This window comes from Archocentrus centrarchus, unplaced genomic scaffold, assembly GCF_007364275.1.
Source record: "Archocentrus centrarchus isolate MPI-CPG fArcCen1 unplaced genomic scaffold, fArcCen1 scaffold_105_ctg1, whole genome shotgun sequence".
Taxonomy (NCBI): Eukaryota; Metazoa; Chordata; class Actinopteri; order Cichliformes; family Cichlidae; genus Archocentrus; species Archocentrus centrarchus.
Window position 1 is genome coordinate 51889 of NW_022060150.1, and position 16080 is coordinate 67968.

The following is a 16080-nucleotide window of genomic DNA, read 5'->3' on the forward strand; positions in this document are numbered from 1 at the left end:
TGAGGGGAGGGGAACAAAAAGTGTGTGCTGGGTGTGTGGGGTCCTTCAGGATGCAGGTGGCCCTTTGCCTGCATCTGGAGGTGTAAATGGAGACCAAAGGAGACCTGTATCAGTGACCAGTTTGTCATTGATCTAACTGGACAAACACTGTAATGATGTTTAATTATTGATGAAGCTCAGCAGAGCTCTAATATAACTAACATGTAGTGGACATTAACTGTGAAGGAGTTTGGTGCTCCATTGAAGCTGATTTGTTGCCCTCTGCTGGTGAGAAGATAAACTGCAGGAGATGCTGCTGCTGCTGATGATGATGCTGATGATGATGATGAAGCTGTTCTTCAGCACTCACTGAGACAGGCTGAGCTGCTCCTGGATCAGTGACCCACGCTGACATCAGTGATTATATTACTAAAGGGCTCAAAGAGCTGAGCAGAACTCTCTGTGCATCACAGAGCTGCTTTACAGCAAACAAAGAGGCTTCACTCGTATGGAGTAAGATAACTGTCAAAAAGGTGTGTGCACAGTTCTAATATTCGTATTCGTAATTGAGAAACTGTGTGGATTAGGATTAGTCTTGTGAATACAACTCTGATTTCTTTGACTATGAACTTCTCCCTTCTGTGTGGACACGAATTCAAGTTTGTGGGTACGAGTAGAAAAGTGTGAGTCTGTGAAACTGTGCTGATTAGGATTGTTTTTCTGTGAGTACGAATCCAAAAGCTGCGAGTGCGTGCAAAGTCTTGTGAATACAACTCTAATTTCTGTGACTACGAACACCTCCCTTCTGTGTGGACACGAATTCAAGTTTGTGGGTACGAGTAGAAAAGTGTTGAAATGACGTCACAGGGCGGAGTAGTCGATCCGCCATGGCGGAGTAGTCGATCCGCCATTATAACACAGCATGCGCCAAATTCAAAGATGGCTGAGGACAGTGGACCGCTTGGAGCTACCAGCTCAGGTGACATGTCACAGGTAAGCTAAATAACGTGTGTATCCAGTATTTATATAGATATATTAGGAGAAAATGTTCTAGTTAAAGTAATATACAGTTTTTGGACTTACAGACTTACTGCAGACTATAGTTTGTAAGCTAACAACATGCCGGTGAGCTAAGTTAGTGCTAGCATTACTAGCATTAGAAGTTGGCTCGTGCTAAATAGCACTGACCTGCAAATGATAAAATATTTATTTTGAGACAGTGTTGATTAAAAAGCAACTTTTATGGTTTTATCATTTGCATTATTTAGTGTATAAATAAATCTGATCATGCTAATCCTCCTCTCGGTCGTGCACGTTTTTTGTTTGTTTTTTAATGAAGCTGATGAGAAATCAATCCTCCTACCGGTGGATAACATTATTTATAATATCTGGGTTATATGTAGGTTTTAATGTGTATATTTATGTAGTCTTTTCTGTCATAATCGACATTAGGGATTGCGGGGAGCATTTGTGTCGCGATGACGTGGGCTGGGACACCAGTGTGTGGAAGGCAGAACTTCCATTCGTCCCTTTTAAAAAGTTACAGTTCATTTATTTAACCATCACCATTACTGTGAAGCTGTCCAATTACGGTATAAATAACCCATAAGACAAATATCTTGGATATTTACTCCTTGAACCTCTTCTCCTCTGTCGTCCTCTGATCGGGCAGCGGAGCACCGTTGCTAGGGACGCCGGTGTCCCTAGCAACGGTGTGTTACACCTCTGTTTACGTAAATAACAGACGCGAGAATGCAGCGATTGACAACATTCAACATGTAATCGTTTTATCTTGCAAATTAATGATTGGCTAAGTTGTTAAAAATGCAACGTTTTGCAAAAAAGTATTTTGAATCTCTGCCCAGCCCAACGTTATATTACGTGGAATTGATGGAGTACTACATGATGATTTTTCCGAGCCAATAATCATTAATATTTGTATGCACCCATTTGCTTGAGGTCAGGTGTACACAATTGCTGTCTGCTGTACCAGACTTGCTTGCTGTTAGGCATAGATGACCCCAAGCTTGGACTTTAAGAAGAAGTTAGGCATTCTATAAAATAGTGAATAATAACCATGTCTGTGGCCTTTGCTATTCAATATTGTCTTTTTTCACACTCAGGTCCAATTAAGAGAGATCATAAACACAGCACAAAACCTTGTTTTGATGTTAAGTAACAGCGTACCACTGAATGTAAGGCCAGTCAGACAGGGCAACACAGGAGAAGCTGCTGTTGGTCAGGCAGTGCAGTCAGTGACCACAGTGAGGCCTCAGCAGGCACTGCAACAAAGAGCTCAACTCAGTGGCCCTGGACTCTCAGTGAAACAAGAAATGGCTCGGTAGGATACACAGATCATTGCTCTTAGAATATTTTCTGGAGCTTCAGACCATCACCATGTAAAATATTGTGTAAAACAAATTTTAGAAAACATAATCCTTGAGAATGTAGATGTCTTCTGAGTTAGGTTTTTTTTTGCTGATGGAATATAAAAGATAACAATTCTAGGCTATGCCATCTTTTTAGGTCTTTTCCAGGATTTTTTAAAAAAGAGGCAAGAGGAAAAAGGCGCTTTGCACCATATAGGACAAACGAATTTGGGAAGAGTTTCTTGGTGAATTTCTTTCTTCTTGAAAAACAATATGAAAAAACACCAAAAGGAGAGGAGGAACTGCCACTCATGCTTGCTGGCCTTGGAAAACGTTCTCTAACCATATCTGAAAACATGACACATTCAGAGGTATGCTACACTTCATTTACTGCCTTGTGTCAAGTCATGTCTAAAGTGAAAAACATCCATCTTAAATTTTATCTTCATGCATGATTTAGTTAATGTATGCATGATGACATAGACAGCAGTTCATAAATATAAGTCATTGCACTAAAGCTTTTAACCTTACTTTTGTCTGTTAAGATTTCAGATTTGCTTGTGAATGTATATCCAAGACTGGCAAACATCTGTGGTGGCTGGATGCTGCACAAATCCACAGGTATGTAGGTGTATACATTGGATTAATGTAACTACTCTATAGGAGTAGTTTGTATATTCAGGTTTGTTTAGTGCAGTGATTCTCAAATCCAGGCCTCGTGGCCCGGTGTCCTGCAGGTTTTAGATGTGTCCCTGAGCCAACACACCTGAATCAAACATAGAAGTCATTAGCAGGACTCTGGAGAACTTGAGTGCATACTGAGGAGGTAATTCAGACATTTCATTCAGGTGTGTTGGATCAGAGACAAATCTAAAACCTGCAGGACACCGGGCCACGAGGCCTGGATTTGAGAACCACTGGTTTAGTGTCAGTAACCTTTTCAATTTTAGGTGGAAGTGGGTGGCGGAACTTGGTTGTTATCCCTCCAGATCTACATGGATACACTGGCCAGCAGTTAAAAGTGGTGACTAGCAGTGGAAAATACACATTGTACATTTGTCCTTTACAAGAAGAACTTGATACAATTCCACTACCACCCGAAGCAAAGGAGTTTGAGAAAATGCCCAAAGCCCAGTGTACAACTTGCAAGAAAATGGTGCCACTTCAGATTCTTCCAGTGCACATCAAGGAATGCAAGACAGAACTTGTAGATTTGAGTTGTTCTGCTGAAGAGGTATGTCAAAGCTTAGTCTTTTTGGCTTTATTTTACAGCCATTTATCTTGGAAAAAGAAATGTCTTTCTGTATTGTGCTCTGAACACTTGCATATTATTGTTTTCTTCCCCAGGAAAGTTGCAAAGAACATGATGAATTTAGAGATTCCACTTGCAACCAGTCAGACCAGGTAAAATTGTTTGTGCCTTTTTGGTAGATTTAGATCTTAATCTCAGGAATAATTAAAGTTTTTATTTATATGCTCCCTGAATTCTGTTTTTTAGACATCAGAGTGTCCTGTGTGCAACAATGCATTTCACGTTGACATAATTGAAGTCCATGCAGCCACATGTGGATTAAGGTAATATTAATGATTTCACTGACTGTAGCCTTTTAAATGTGTACCTCATTCATTTGACAAATTACATATGAGGAAATTGCCTTGCAAAATGTTATATGTATGCGAGTGTTTATGTCAAGATATTTTGAATAGCCTATTTCTTTTGTGTGCAGACCTTCAGATAATGACTGTCACGAGTCAAGTGGATCAGGAGCAGTCGGTCAAATTAGTACATTTCAAAGGTAATATTGTACATTAAGTGGTTATGATGGCAAATTATGTTATCAGGATAATATACACTTCAAAGAGATACAGCGGTATCGTTTATCTTTTTGCTGTTGAAAAGCTTTGTCATGTATTGGAGTGTGATCACAGACAAATTTATTAATCCAAAAACATGGTATGTTTGTGACACATTTTGCTCTTATGTTGACTTATTTGAGGCCTGTTCTCACCCCTTAGAATCTCACCAGTATGGCACCAGTTATGGCAATTGCTGTGCCATGCCACACACTTACAAAGACCCAGAATAATAACACCTATAAAATTATACAGACAGTAAAACCATATCTAATTTGTGTTTTTATTCAAATGCTTAATGCTTAACAAGGAATAAATAAGTAAATAACACGTTCAGGAAGTACATGCTGGTGTCTTATCTTATTTAGGGCCCGAGCACGAACTGTGCGAAGGCCCTATTGTAATTGCTTCGTTTATTATTAGGGCCCGAGCACGAACTGTGCGAAGGCCCTATTGTAATTGCTTCGTTTATTATTATTTTTTTTTTTATTATTATTATTATTCAGGCAAATGAATTGGCTTTTTGGGGGCTTTATCATATTCAAAAACTCATGAAACTTTGCACATGCGTCACACCTGGTGAAAATTTAAGTATTTTAATGGGCTCGGGCAAGGGCGCGCCCAAATGGCTCGCTAGCGCCCCCTAAACTGGAGCCCCACCGCTGTGTTTCACGTACATGAATGAAACTTCATACACATGTATATCATGTCCAGGCGCACAAAAAATCCTCTTGGAGCCATGCCCTAAACCCAACAGGAAGTCCGCCATTTTGAATTAATTATGCAAATTTGGCGATTTGCAGCCCTCACACTTTTTCTAATAACTCAGAGGTTTTAGACGTTATCATCTTCATATTTGGTTTGTCTAACCTACACCCCCAGGGGAATCTAAATCTCGAAAATGGTGAGTTTTTGCCAAGGGGGAGGGGTCCTTATGCCCCTTTGAACTTTGATCATTCGCCATGAAATTTTGATTGCCTCTCATTCATACCTACATGATCCAATGTGCATCAAACTTCTCCAGTAGGATGAGGGTGCCCCCCTGAACACATACATATGACAATATTTAATATCAGTCGCAGCGCCACCTAGTGGGAACAGGAAATGTCATATTTTACACTTGGAGGTCCAGCTCCAAGGTGGTTTAGCAGAACCATCTCAAATTTCACCTGGAAAGCCTTAAGAAGTTGGACTTACTGTGTTTTTAAAACTGTGACTTTTTGACAAAAGGGCGTGACCCTTATGGGACGGCAAAGTTCGATGATTCGCCATGAACACAAAAATGGCTGTAACTCAAAGCCAACTTGCCCAATCTGGCTCAAACTTCAGTGGTGTGATAAGCATGCTGCCCTGAACACATTCATATGCATAAAGTCCATAAACGTTAGAGCGCCGCCTAGTGGCAGCTCGGAATATCTTAAAATAGCATGTTTTTTGAGTAGCCCCGGAGCTACGTTTTATCTACATGTATGAAAATGTACAGGCTCATGTAACATACTAAGACGTACAAAAAAGTCTCTTGGACCCATACCCCAAACCCTACAGGAAGTCGGCCATCTTCAATTGAAGGTGTCAATTTTTGCGATTTCCACGCCTGCTATTTGAACGAACTCGTCCTAGGGCATTTCACCCACTGACACCAAATTGGCTCCAGATCATCTACACAAGTAGCCCATCAAATATTGTGGAAATCTTTACAAAATATTAAACGGCCTTGTCACACCAGGCCATTAAATTTGGCCTTTGTTTTTCTCCCTCACCACCAAAATTGTTTGTGCACTTGTTCGCACATGCTTTGTCTGATCAGGCTGAAAATTTAATCACTCATGTACACACCCAGGCTGAATCCATAACTACAGATTCAAGACTGTAGGCGCAATAGCGCCCCCTACAGAAGCAAATGAAAATTTGTATGACCGTCCACAGAATTAGTTTTGCTCTGAAATACATGAAATATCTTTCACCATTCCTTACAAAATCCTCATCTATTTGATAAGCCTCCTGCCCTGAACACATTGATATGCATAAAGTCCATAAACGTTAGAGCGCCCCCTACTGGCAGCTTTAAATATCATAATAAACCATGTTTTTTAGCTAGCCCCTGAGTTACATTTTATCTACAGCTCTGAAATTTTGCACACTCATGTAACATCCTAAGACATACAAAAAAGTCTCTTGGAGCCATACTCCAAACCCTACAGGAAGTCCAGCATCTTCAATTGAAAGTGTCAATTTTTGCCATTTTCAGGCCTGCTATTTGAATGAACTCCTCCTAGGGCATTTCACCCAGTGAGACCAAATTGGCTCCACATCATCTAGACAAACAGCCCATCAAAAAAGTCAATCAGACCCATGCCCTATTTTGCATGCTGGAGCCGTGACCACAACCCCAAATATTCCATTGCGTCTATGCCGAGAGCAAAAGATACCTTTTCCTATAAAAGAATTCAACTTTCTAGAGACCCATCACGATCACAAAACCTCCAAGTGCGGCACGGGTCGACGAGCGCCACAGGTCGACGCGCGCGGAGTGCGAGGGCCCGATATCACCGCTTGCGGTTTTAATTAGGGCCCGAGCACGAACTGTGCGAAGGCCCTATTGTAATTGCTTCGTTTATTATTATTTTTTTTTTTTTTTTTTATTATTATTATTATTATTATTATTCAGGCAAATGAATTGGCTTTTTGGGGGCTTTATCATATTCAAAAACTCATGAAACTTTGCACATGCGTCACACCTGGTGAAAATTTAAGTATTTTAATGGGCTCGGGCAAGGGCGCGCCCAAATGGCTCGCTAGCGCCCCCTAAACTGGAGCCCCACCGCTGTGTTTCACGTACATGAATGAAACTTCATACACATGTATATCATGTCCAGGCGCACAAAAAATCCTCTTGGAGCCATGCCCTAAACCCAACAGGAAGTCCGCCATTTTGAATTAATTATGCAAATTTGGCCATTTGCAGCCCTCACACTTTTTCTAATAACTCAGAGGTTTTAGACGTTATCATCTTCATATTTGGTTTGTCTAACCTACACCCCCAGGGGAATCTAAATCTCGAAAATGGTGAGTTTTTGCCAAGGGGGAGGGGTCCTTATGCCCCTTTGAACTTTGATCATTCGCCATGAAATTTTGATTGCCTCTCATTCATACCTACATGATCCAATGTGCATCAAACTTCTCCAGTAGGATGAGGGTGCCCCCCTGAACACATACATATGACAATATTTAATATCAGTCGCAGCGCCACCTAGTGGGAACAGGAAATGTCATATTTTACACTTGGAGGTCCAGCTCCAAGGTGGTTTAGCAGAACCATCTCAAATTTCACCTGGAAAGCCTTAAGAAGTTGGACTTACTGTGTTTTCAAAACTGTGAGTTTTTGACAAAAGGGCGTGACCCTTATGGGACGGCAAATTTTGATGATTCGCCATGAACACAAAAATGGCTGTAACTCAAAGCCAACTTGCCCAATCTGGCTCAAACTTCAGTGGTGTGATAAGCATGCTGCCCTGAACACACTCATATGCATAAAGTCCATAAACGTTAGAGCGCCGCCTAGTGGCAGCTCGGAATATCTTAAAATAGCATGTTTTTTGAGTAGCCCCGGAGCTACGTTTTATCTACATGTATGAAAATGTACAGGCTCATGTAGCATACTAAGACGTACAAAAAAGTCTCTTGGACCCATACCCCAAACCCTACAGGAAGTCGGCCATCTTCAATTGAAGGTGTCAATTTTTGCGATTTCCACGCCTGCTATTTGAACGAACTCGTCCTAGGGCATTTCACCCACTGACACCAAATTGGCTCCAGATCATCTACACAAGTAGCCCATCAAATATTGTGGAAATCTTTACAAAATATTAAACGGCCTTGTCACACCAGGCCATTACATTTGGCCTTTGTTTTTCTCCCTCACCACCAAAATTGTTTGTGCACTTGTTCGCACATGCTTTGTCTGATCAGGCTGAAAATTTAATCACTCATGTACACACCCAGGCTGAATCCATAACTACAGATTCAAGACTGTAGGCGCAATAGCGCCCCCTACAGAAGCAAATGAAAATTTGTATGACCGTCCACAGAATTAGTTTTGCTCTGAAATACATGAAATATCTTTCACCATTCCTTACAAAATCCTCATCTATTTGATAAGCCTCCTGCCCTGAACACATTGATATGCATAAAGTCCATAAACGTTAGAGCGCCCCCTACTGGCAGCTTTAAATATCATAATATACCATGTTTTTTAGCTAGCCCCTGAGTTACATTTTATCTACAGCTCTGAAATTTTGCACACTCATGTAACATCCTAAGACATACAAAAAGTCTCTTGGAGCCATACTCCAAACCCTACAGGAAGTCCAGCATCTTCAATTGAAAGTGTCAATTTTTGCCATTTTCAGGCCTGCTATTTGAATGAACTCCTCCTAGGGCATTTCACCCAGTGAGACCAAATTGGCTCCACATCATCTAGACAAACAGCCCATCAAAAAGTCAATCAGACCCATGCCCTATTTTGCATGCTGGAGCCGTGACCACACCCCCAAATATTCCATTGCGTCTATGCCGAGAGCAAAAGATACCTTTTCCTATAAAAGAATTCAACTTTCTAGAGACCCATCACGATCACAAAACCTCCGAGTGCGGCACGGGTCGACGAGCGCCACAGGTCGACGCGCGCGGAGTGCGAGGGCCCGATATCACCGCTTGCGGTTTTAATTAGGGCCCGAGCACGAACTGTGCGAAGGCCCTATTGTAATTGCTTCGTTTATTATTATTATTTTTTTTTTTATTATTATTATTCAGGCAAATGAATTGGCTTTTTGGGGGCTTTATCATATTCAAAAACTCATGAAACTTTGCACATGCGTCACACCTGGTGAAAATTTAAGTATTTTAATGGGCTCGGGCAAGGGCGCGCCCAAATGGCTCGCTAGCGCCCCCTAAACTGGAGCCCCACCGCTGTGTTTCACGTACATGAATGAAACTTCATACACATGTATATCATGTCCAGGCGCACAAAAAATCCTCTTGGAGCCATGCCCTAAACCCAACAGGAAGTCCGCCATTTTGAATTAATTATGCAAATTTGGCGATTTGCAGCCCTCACACTTTTTCTAATAACTCAGAGGTTTTAGATGTTATCATCTTCATATTTGGTTTGTCTAACCTACACCCCCAGGGGAATCTAAATCTCGAAAATGGTGAGTTTTTGCCAAGGGGGAGGGGTCCTTATGCCCCTTTGAACTTTGATCATTCGCCATGAAATTTTGATTGCCTCTCATTCATACCTACATGATCCAATGTGCATCAAACTTCTCCAGTAGGATGAGGGTGCCCCCCTGAACACATACATATGACAATATTTAATATCAGTCGCAGCGCCACCTAGTGGGAACAGGAAATGTCATATTTTACACTTGGAGGTCCAGCTCCAAGGTGGTTTAGCAGAACCATCTCAAATTTCACCTGGAAAGCCTTAAGAAGTTGGACTTACTGTGTTTTCAAAACTGTGAGTTTTTGACAAAAGGGCGTGACCCTTATGGGACGGCAAAGTTCGATGATTCGCCATGAACACAAAAATGGCTGTAACTCAAAGCCAACTTGCCCAATCTGGCTCAAACTTCAGTGGTGTGATAAGCATGCTGCCCTGAACACACTCATATGCATAAAGTCCATAAACGGTAGAGCGCCGCCTAGTGGCAGCTCGGAATATCTTAAAATAGCAAGTTTTTTGAGTAGCCCCGGAGCTACGTTTTATCTACATGTATGAAAATGTACATGCTCATGTAACATACTAAGACGTACAAAAAAGTCTCTTGGACCCATACCCCAAACCCTACAGGAAGTCGGCCTTCTTCAATTGAAGGTGTCAATTTTTGCGATTTCCACGCCTGCTATTTGAACGAACTCGTCCTAGGGCATTTCACCCAGTGACACCAAATTGGCTCCAGATCATCTACACAAGTAGCCCATCAAAAGTTATTCAGGGTTTTGTAGAATATTGAACGGTGTTGCCATGGCAACCCTCTGAATTTGGACTTTTTTCAATTTCAAATTCACAGAGATTCTAAACATCAGCCCCTGGGCTGTGCTTTCTCTATGTACCTGAAAATGTGCCTGCTGATGTAAAATGCTAACATCTACAAAAAAGTCTCTTGGACCGATAGCCGAAACACAACAGGAAGTCAGCCACGTTCACTTTAAAGTGTCATTTTTGCAGCATTTTTCGCCTTTTCCAGGCCTTTTTGCCTCAACTCCTCCTAGGGCATTTGACCCACCGAGACCAAAATGGCTCCAGATCATCCACACAAGTAGCCCATCAAAAGATATTCATGGTTTTGTAGAATATTGAACGGTGTTGCCGTAGCAACCCTCTGAATTTGGACTTTTTTTCCATTTCAGGCCCAGATAGGTTCTAAACATCAGCCCCAGGGCAGTGCTTGCTCTGTGTACCTGAAATCGTGCATGCTGAAGTAACATCCTAAGACGTACAAAAAAGTCTCTTGGACCGATAGCCGAAATCCAACAGGAAGCCTGACATGTTCTAATTAAGGTGTCATTTTTGCAGCATTTTTCACATTTTTCAGGCCTGCTATTTGAATCATCTTCTACTACAGCTTTTCATCCAGTCACACCAAAATGGCTCCAGATCATCTACACAAGTAGCCCATCAAAAGATATTCATGGTTTTGTAGAATATTGAACGCTGTTGCCGTAGCAACCCTCTAAATGTGGGATTTTACTCATATACCACAGTGCACCAAATTGTTACATCTCTGACATACATTGTCCGATCTGCCTCAAACTTCACAGGCTTAATGGGAGGGTAAGGGAGACCGGAGACACCCCTCTATCAGCTTTGTTTCACACTCATAACGCCACCTAGTGGCAACAGGAAATCAGTAGGACACTGATACTCATCATCCTATGGTCATTACAGTTTCATTGATGGCTGCAGGCATTACATAGAGCATTGTGACATATTAATTAGTGGGCACTCACCGACGCCACCTAGTGGAAGCGGGAGACGATCGACGCGAAGTACGGCTAGCCTGCTGAGCCGTCAGCAGCCGGGTGAGCCAGCTACTCTCTCGTCTGCGAGAACCTCCGAGCGCGGTTCGGCTGGAGCGTGCCACGGGTCGACGCGCGGCTTGGCTGGAGCGCGCCAGGGGTCGACGCGCGCCGGGTGCGAGGGCCCGCTCATCGCCGCTTGCGGCTTTAATTATTATTATTTTTTTTATTATTATTCAGGCAAATGAATTGGCTTTTTGGGGGCTTTATCATATTCAAAAACTCATGAAACTTTGCACATGCGTCACACCTGGTGAAAATTTAAGTATTTTAATGGGCTCGGGCAAGGGCGCGCCCAAATGGCTCGCTAGCGCCCCCTAAACTGGAGCCCCACCGCTGTGTTTCACGTACATGAATGAAACTTCATACACATGTATATCATGTCCAGGCGCACAAAAAATCCTCTTGGAGCCATGCCCTAAACCCAACAGGAAGTCCGCCATTTTGAATTAATTATGCAAATTTGGCGATTTGCAGCCCTCACACTTTTTCTAATAACTCAGAGGTTTTAGACGTTATCATCTTCATATTTGGTTTGTCTAACCTACACCCCCAGGGGAATCTAAATCTCGAAAATGGTGAGTTTTTGCCAAGGGGGAGGGGTCCTTATGCCCCTTTGAACTTTGATCATTCGCCATGAAATTTTGATTGCCTCTCATTCATACCTACATGATCCAATGTGCATCAAACTTCTCCAGTAGGATGAGGGTGCCCCCCTGAACACATACATATGACAATATTTAATATCAGTCGCAGCGCCACCTAGTGGGAACAGGAAATGTCATATTTTACACTTGGAGGTCCAGCTCCAAGGTGGTTTAGCAGAACCATCTCAAATTTCACCTGGAAAGCCTTAAGAACTTGGACTTACTGTGTTTTCAAAACTGTGAGTTTTTGGCAAAAGGGCGTGACCCTTATGGGACGGCAAAGTTCGATGATTCGCCATGAACACAAAAATGGCTGTAACTCAAAGCCAACTTGCCCAATCTGGCTCAAACTTCAGTGGTGTGATAAGCATGCTGCCCTGAACACACTCATATGCATAAAGTCCATAAACGTTAGAGCGCCGCCTAGTGGCAGCTCGGAATATCTTAAAATAGCAAGTTTTTTGAGTAGCCCCGGAGCTACGTTTTATCTACATGTATGAAAATGTACATGCTCATGTAACATACTAAGACGTACAAAAAAGTCTCTTGGACCCATACCCCAAACCCTACAGGAAGTCGGCCTTCTTCAATTGAAGGTGTCAATTTTTGCGATTTCCACGCCTGCTATTTGAACGAACTTGTCCTAGGGCATTTCACCCAGTGACACCAAATTGGCTCCAGATCATCTACACAAGTAGCCCATCAAAAGTTATTCATGGTTTTGTAGAATATTGAACGGTGTTGCCATGGCAACCCTCTGAATTTGGACTTTTTTCAATTTCAAATTCACAGAGATTCTAAACATCAGCCCCTGGGCTGTGCTTTCTGTATGTACCTGAAAATGTGCCTGCTGATGTAAGATGCTAACGTCTACAAAAAAGTCTCTTGAACCGATAGCCGAAACCCAACAGGAAGTCAGCCACGTTCACTTTAAAGTGTCATTTTTGCAGCATTTTTCGCCTTTTTCAGGCCTTTTTGCCTCAACTCCTCCTAGGGCATTTGACCCAGTGAGACCAAAATGGCTCCAGATCATCCACACAAGTAGCCCATCAAAAGATATTCATGGTTTTGTAGAATATTGAACGGTGTTGCCGTAGCAACCCTCTGAATTTGGACTTTTTTTCCATTTCAGGCCCAGATAGGTTCTAAACATCAGCCCCAGGGCAGTGCTTGGTCTGTGTACCTGAAATCGTGCATGCTGAAGTAACATCCTAACACGTACAAAAAAGTCTCTTGGACCGATAGCCGAAATCCAACAGGAAGCCTGACATGTTCTAATTAAGGTGTCATTTTTGCAGCATTTTTCACATTTTTCAGGCCTGCTATTTGAATCATCTTCTACTACAGCTTTTCATCCAGTCACACCAAAATGGCTCCAGATCATCTACACAAGTAGCCCATCAAAAGATATTCATGGTTTTGTAGAATATTGAACGGTGTTGCCGTAGCAACCCTCTAAATGTGGGATTTTACTCATATACCACAGTGCACCAAATTGTTACATCTCTGACATACATTGTCCGATCTGCCTCAAACTTCACAGGCTTAATGGGAGGGTAAGGGAGACCGGACACACCCCTCTATCAGCTTTGTTTCACACTCATAACGCCACCTAGTGGCAACAGGAAATCAGTAGGACACTGATACTCATCATCCTATGGTCATTACAGTTTCATTGATGGCTGCAGGCATTACATAGAGCATTGTGACATATTAATTAGTGGGCACTCACCGACGCCACCTAGTGGAAGCGGGAGACGATCGACGCGAAGTACGGCTAGCCTGCTGAGCCGTCAGCAGCCGGGTGAGCCAGCTACTCTCTCGTCTGCGAGAACCTCCGAGCGCGGTTCGGCTGGAGCGTGCCACGGGTCGACGCGCGGCTTGGCTGGAGCGCGCCAGGGGTCGACGCGCGCCGGGTGCGAGGGCCCGCTCATCGCCGCTTGCGGCTTTAATTTTTATCTTTTGTTTATAATTCCAGTACAGAGGAAATCTTGGATTGGATCACTCATCAAGTTAATGAAACGAACACATTTTCTATCTGTGTTTCTCGATCTGACCTCTTCAGCAGAGGCATGCAACAGTGGCAACGGCAGAAAAAGACATCACCCAAATCTAGACTTAAGGTCACATTCTTCGGTGAGGCAGGCATTGATACTGGTGCCCTTAGCAGAGAATTTCTCACAGGTACAAATGCTTGTCTATATTTAATTTCACGATAAGAGAACAAATGTGGTCATTAAATTCTTACAAGGCCATGTGCAGGATAAACGATAATTCCCTACCTTTGTGTTCTTGGTTATCTGCATACTGGATATAATTCCAAGAATTTTGTTTTGACTGATGCGTAGATAATTCATCTCAATCCTGTTTGTCCATATTTGTCAAATCAGACCCAGTTGACGCATTGTCAACAGGGGGCCTCTGGCGGTGTAGTGTGTTTAAATGGTAATTGTTAAAGAGAGAGACAAACGAGACCTTTCATATTTTCTGTATTTTTCTGTTTTGCAGAAATGCTGGCAGAGGTCGAAAACAGACTCTTTGTTGGAGGGTCAGATAAGAAAGGGAAGAATCCTGTTTATTGTCTCAACAGTTTGGACTCAAACTTCTTCAGGTGCATAGTGAAATTCCTCTTCTGTATTTTCTTTTAGCATAATTCCTACACTACTTAAAGCTCTTTTATATCATTGTAAATATTGCAGTTTATATGCAATGTTTTGTTTTGGTTAGGAGTGTGGGAGAGATCATGGCAGCTAGCCTTGCACAAGGCAGACCTTGCCCCAACTTCTTGCGCGACTGGTGCTTCAGATATCTCTGCTCTGGTGATTCTGACAGTATACAAGTGTCTGCCAGTGATGTAACAGATTTTGAACTATCACAGCTTATTGAGAGGGTAAATAAAATTTTATCAAAGTCTGTAATTGCATTAATCTTATTATGATATGACTTGCACAATTACTCTTTGGGTTTGTTGCCTGTAGAGCAGTGGCTTCCAGGACGGGGGGGGGGGGGGGGGGCTAAGGAGTAGGATTGGGAACCACTGTTGCAGAAAATGGTGATGCAATGCAACTTCATTTCACTTGACATCCACTTTGTTTTCAGATAAACAGCACAGATGACAAGATCAGTGACCTGGTTGACGATATTGTGACCTGTGGCTACACTGGAATCGTGTCTATGGAAAGAAGAGATGCCATGATAAGGTATTTTGGTAACGTTGTAGGTTTTCATTAGGGCAAGCACGTATTCTACAAGAATTTGTGACTTGAATTACCATGCATTCAGAAAGTATTCACAGCGCTTCACTTTTTCCACATTTTATGTTATGGCCTTTTTCCAAATTGTGTTAATCTCTTTTCTCAAATTCAACACACAAATAAGTCATTATGACAATGTGTAAACATTTTGAGTTTTTCACAATAGAAAACCAAGAAATCCCATTAATGTAAGTATTCACAGCCTTTGCCAGCTCAAAATTGAGCTGTTTCCATCATCTTTGAGATGTTTTTACAACTTAGCGGTCAAGGTCTCAAATGTGAATGTTCTGCAGTGGCTAAGCCAGAGTCCAGACTCTGAACATTTATGGAGAGATCTGAAAATGGCTGCACAGACATCTACCATCCAACCTGATGGAGCTGGAGAAGAACTGCAGAGAAGAATAAACCAAACTGCCTAAAGACAGGAGAGCTAAACAGGTGGTATCAGATTCAGAAAGACTTGAGGCTGGAGTTGCTGCCAAAGGTGGATCAACAAAGCATGAAGCAAAAGCTGCGAATACTTATGTAAATATGATTTCTTGCTTTGTCTTATTTATAAATTAGCTAAAATGTCTAAAATGTTTTTTCAGCATTGACATAACAGGGTATTTGTAGAATGTGTAGAGAAAATTACTTTAATATAACTTGGAAACATAAAATGTGGAAAAAAGGGAGTGCTGTGAATACTTTCTGGATGTACTTTAGGCTACTTGTTTGATCTAAAACATGGATGTAACATGTAATCCATTGGTTTAATGCAAAACTGGGTTGTTAAACTTCTTTATATGTAGCAGTTTCGTCTTTTTTCCCCCCCCTGTACATGTAACAGGTTTACCATTAATGTTTAGTCTCCTGATTAATGGGACCCCATTAGAACTGTTGTACTTCACTCCACTG

General features: G+C 42.1%; 1 protein-coding gene across 1 annotated transcript; it reads left to right on the plus strand.

Annotated features, from left to right (window-relative positions):
* Positions 1-912: 912 nt before the first annotated feature.
* Positions 913-4435, plus strand: LOC115775324 (uncharacterized). The gene is made up of 9 exons (XM_030722861.1): positions 913-972; positions 2103-2320; positions 2506-2719; positions 2894-2969; positions 3299-3582; positions 3696-3752; positions 3847-3923; positions 4076-4131; positions 4365-4435. Exons 1-9 carry the CDS (start codon positions 919-921, stop codon positions 4433-4435), a joined length of 1107 nt encoding a protein of 368 aa, XP_030578721.1. The 5' UTR covers positions 913-918.
* Positions 4436-16080: the final 11645 nt, after the last annotated feature.

Excerpts from the sequence above, each read along its gene's own strand:
- LOC115775324 (XM_030722861.1), top strand. The coding sequence starts at position 919 with ATGGCTGAGGACAGTGGACCGCTTGGAGCTACCAGCTCAGGTGACATG. Across the intron at positions 2,970-3,298 it reads GATGCTGCACAAATCCACAG|GTGGAAGTGGGTGGCGGAAC; the intron begins GTATGTAGGTGT and ends TTTCAATTTTAG. Across the intron at positions 3,583-3,695 it reads TGAGTTGTTCTGCTGAAGAG|GAAAGTTGCAAAGAACATGA; the intron begins GTATGTCAAAGC and ends TTTCTTCCCCAG.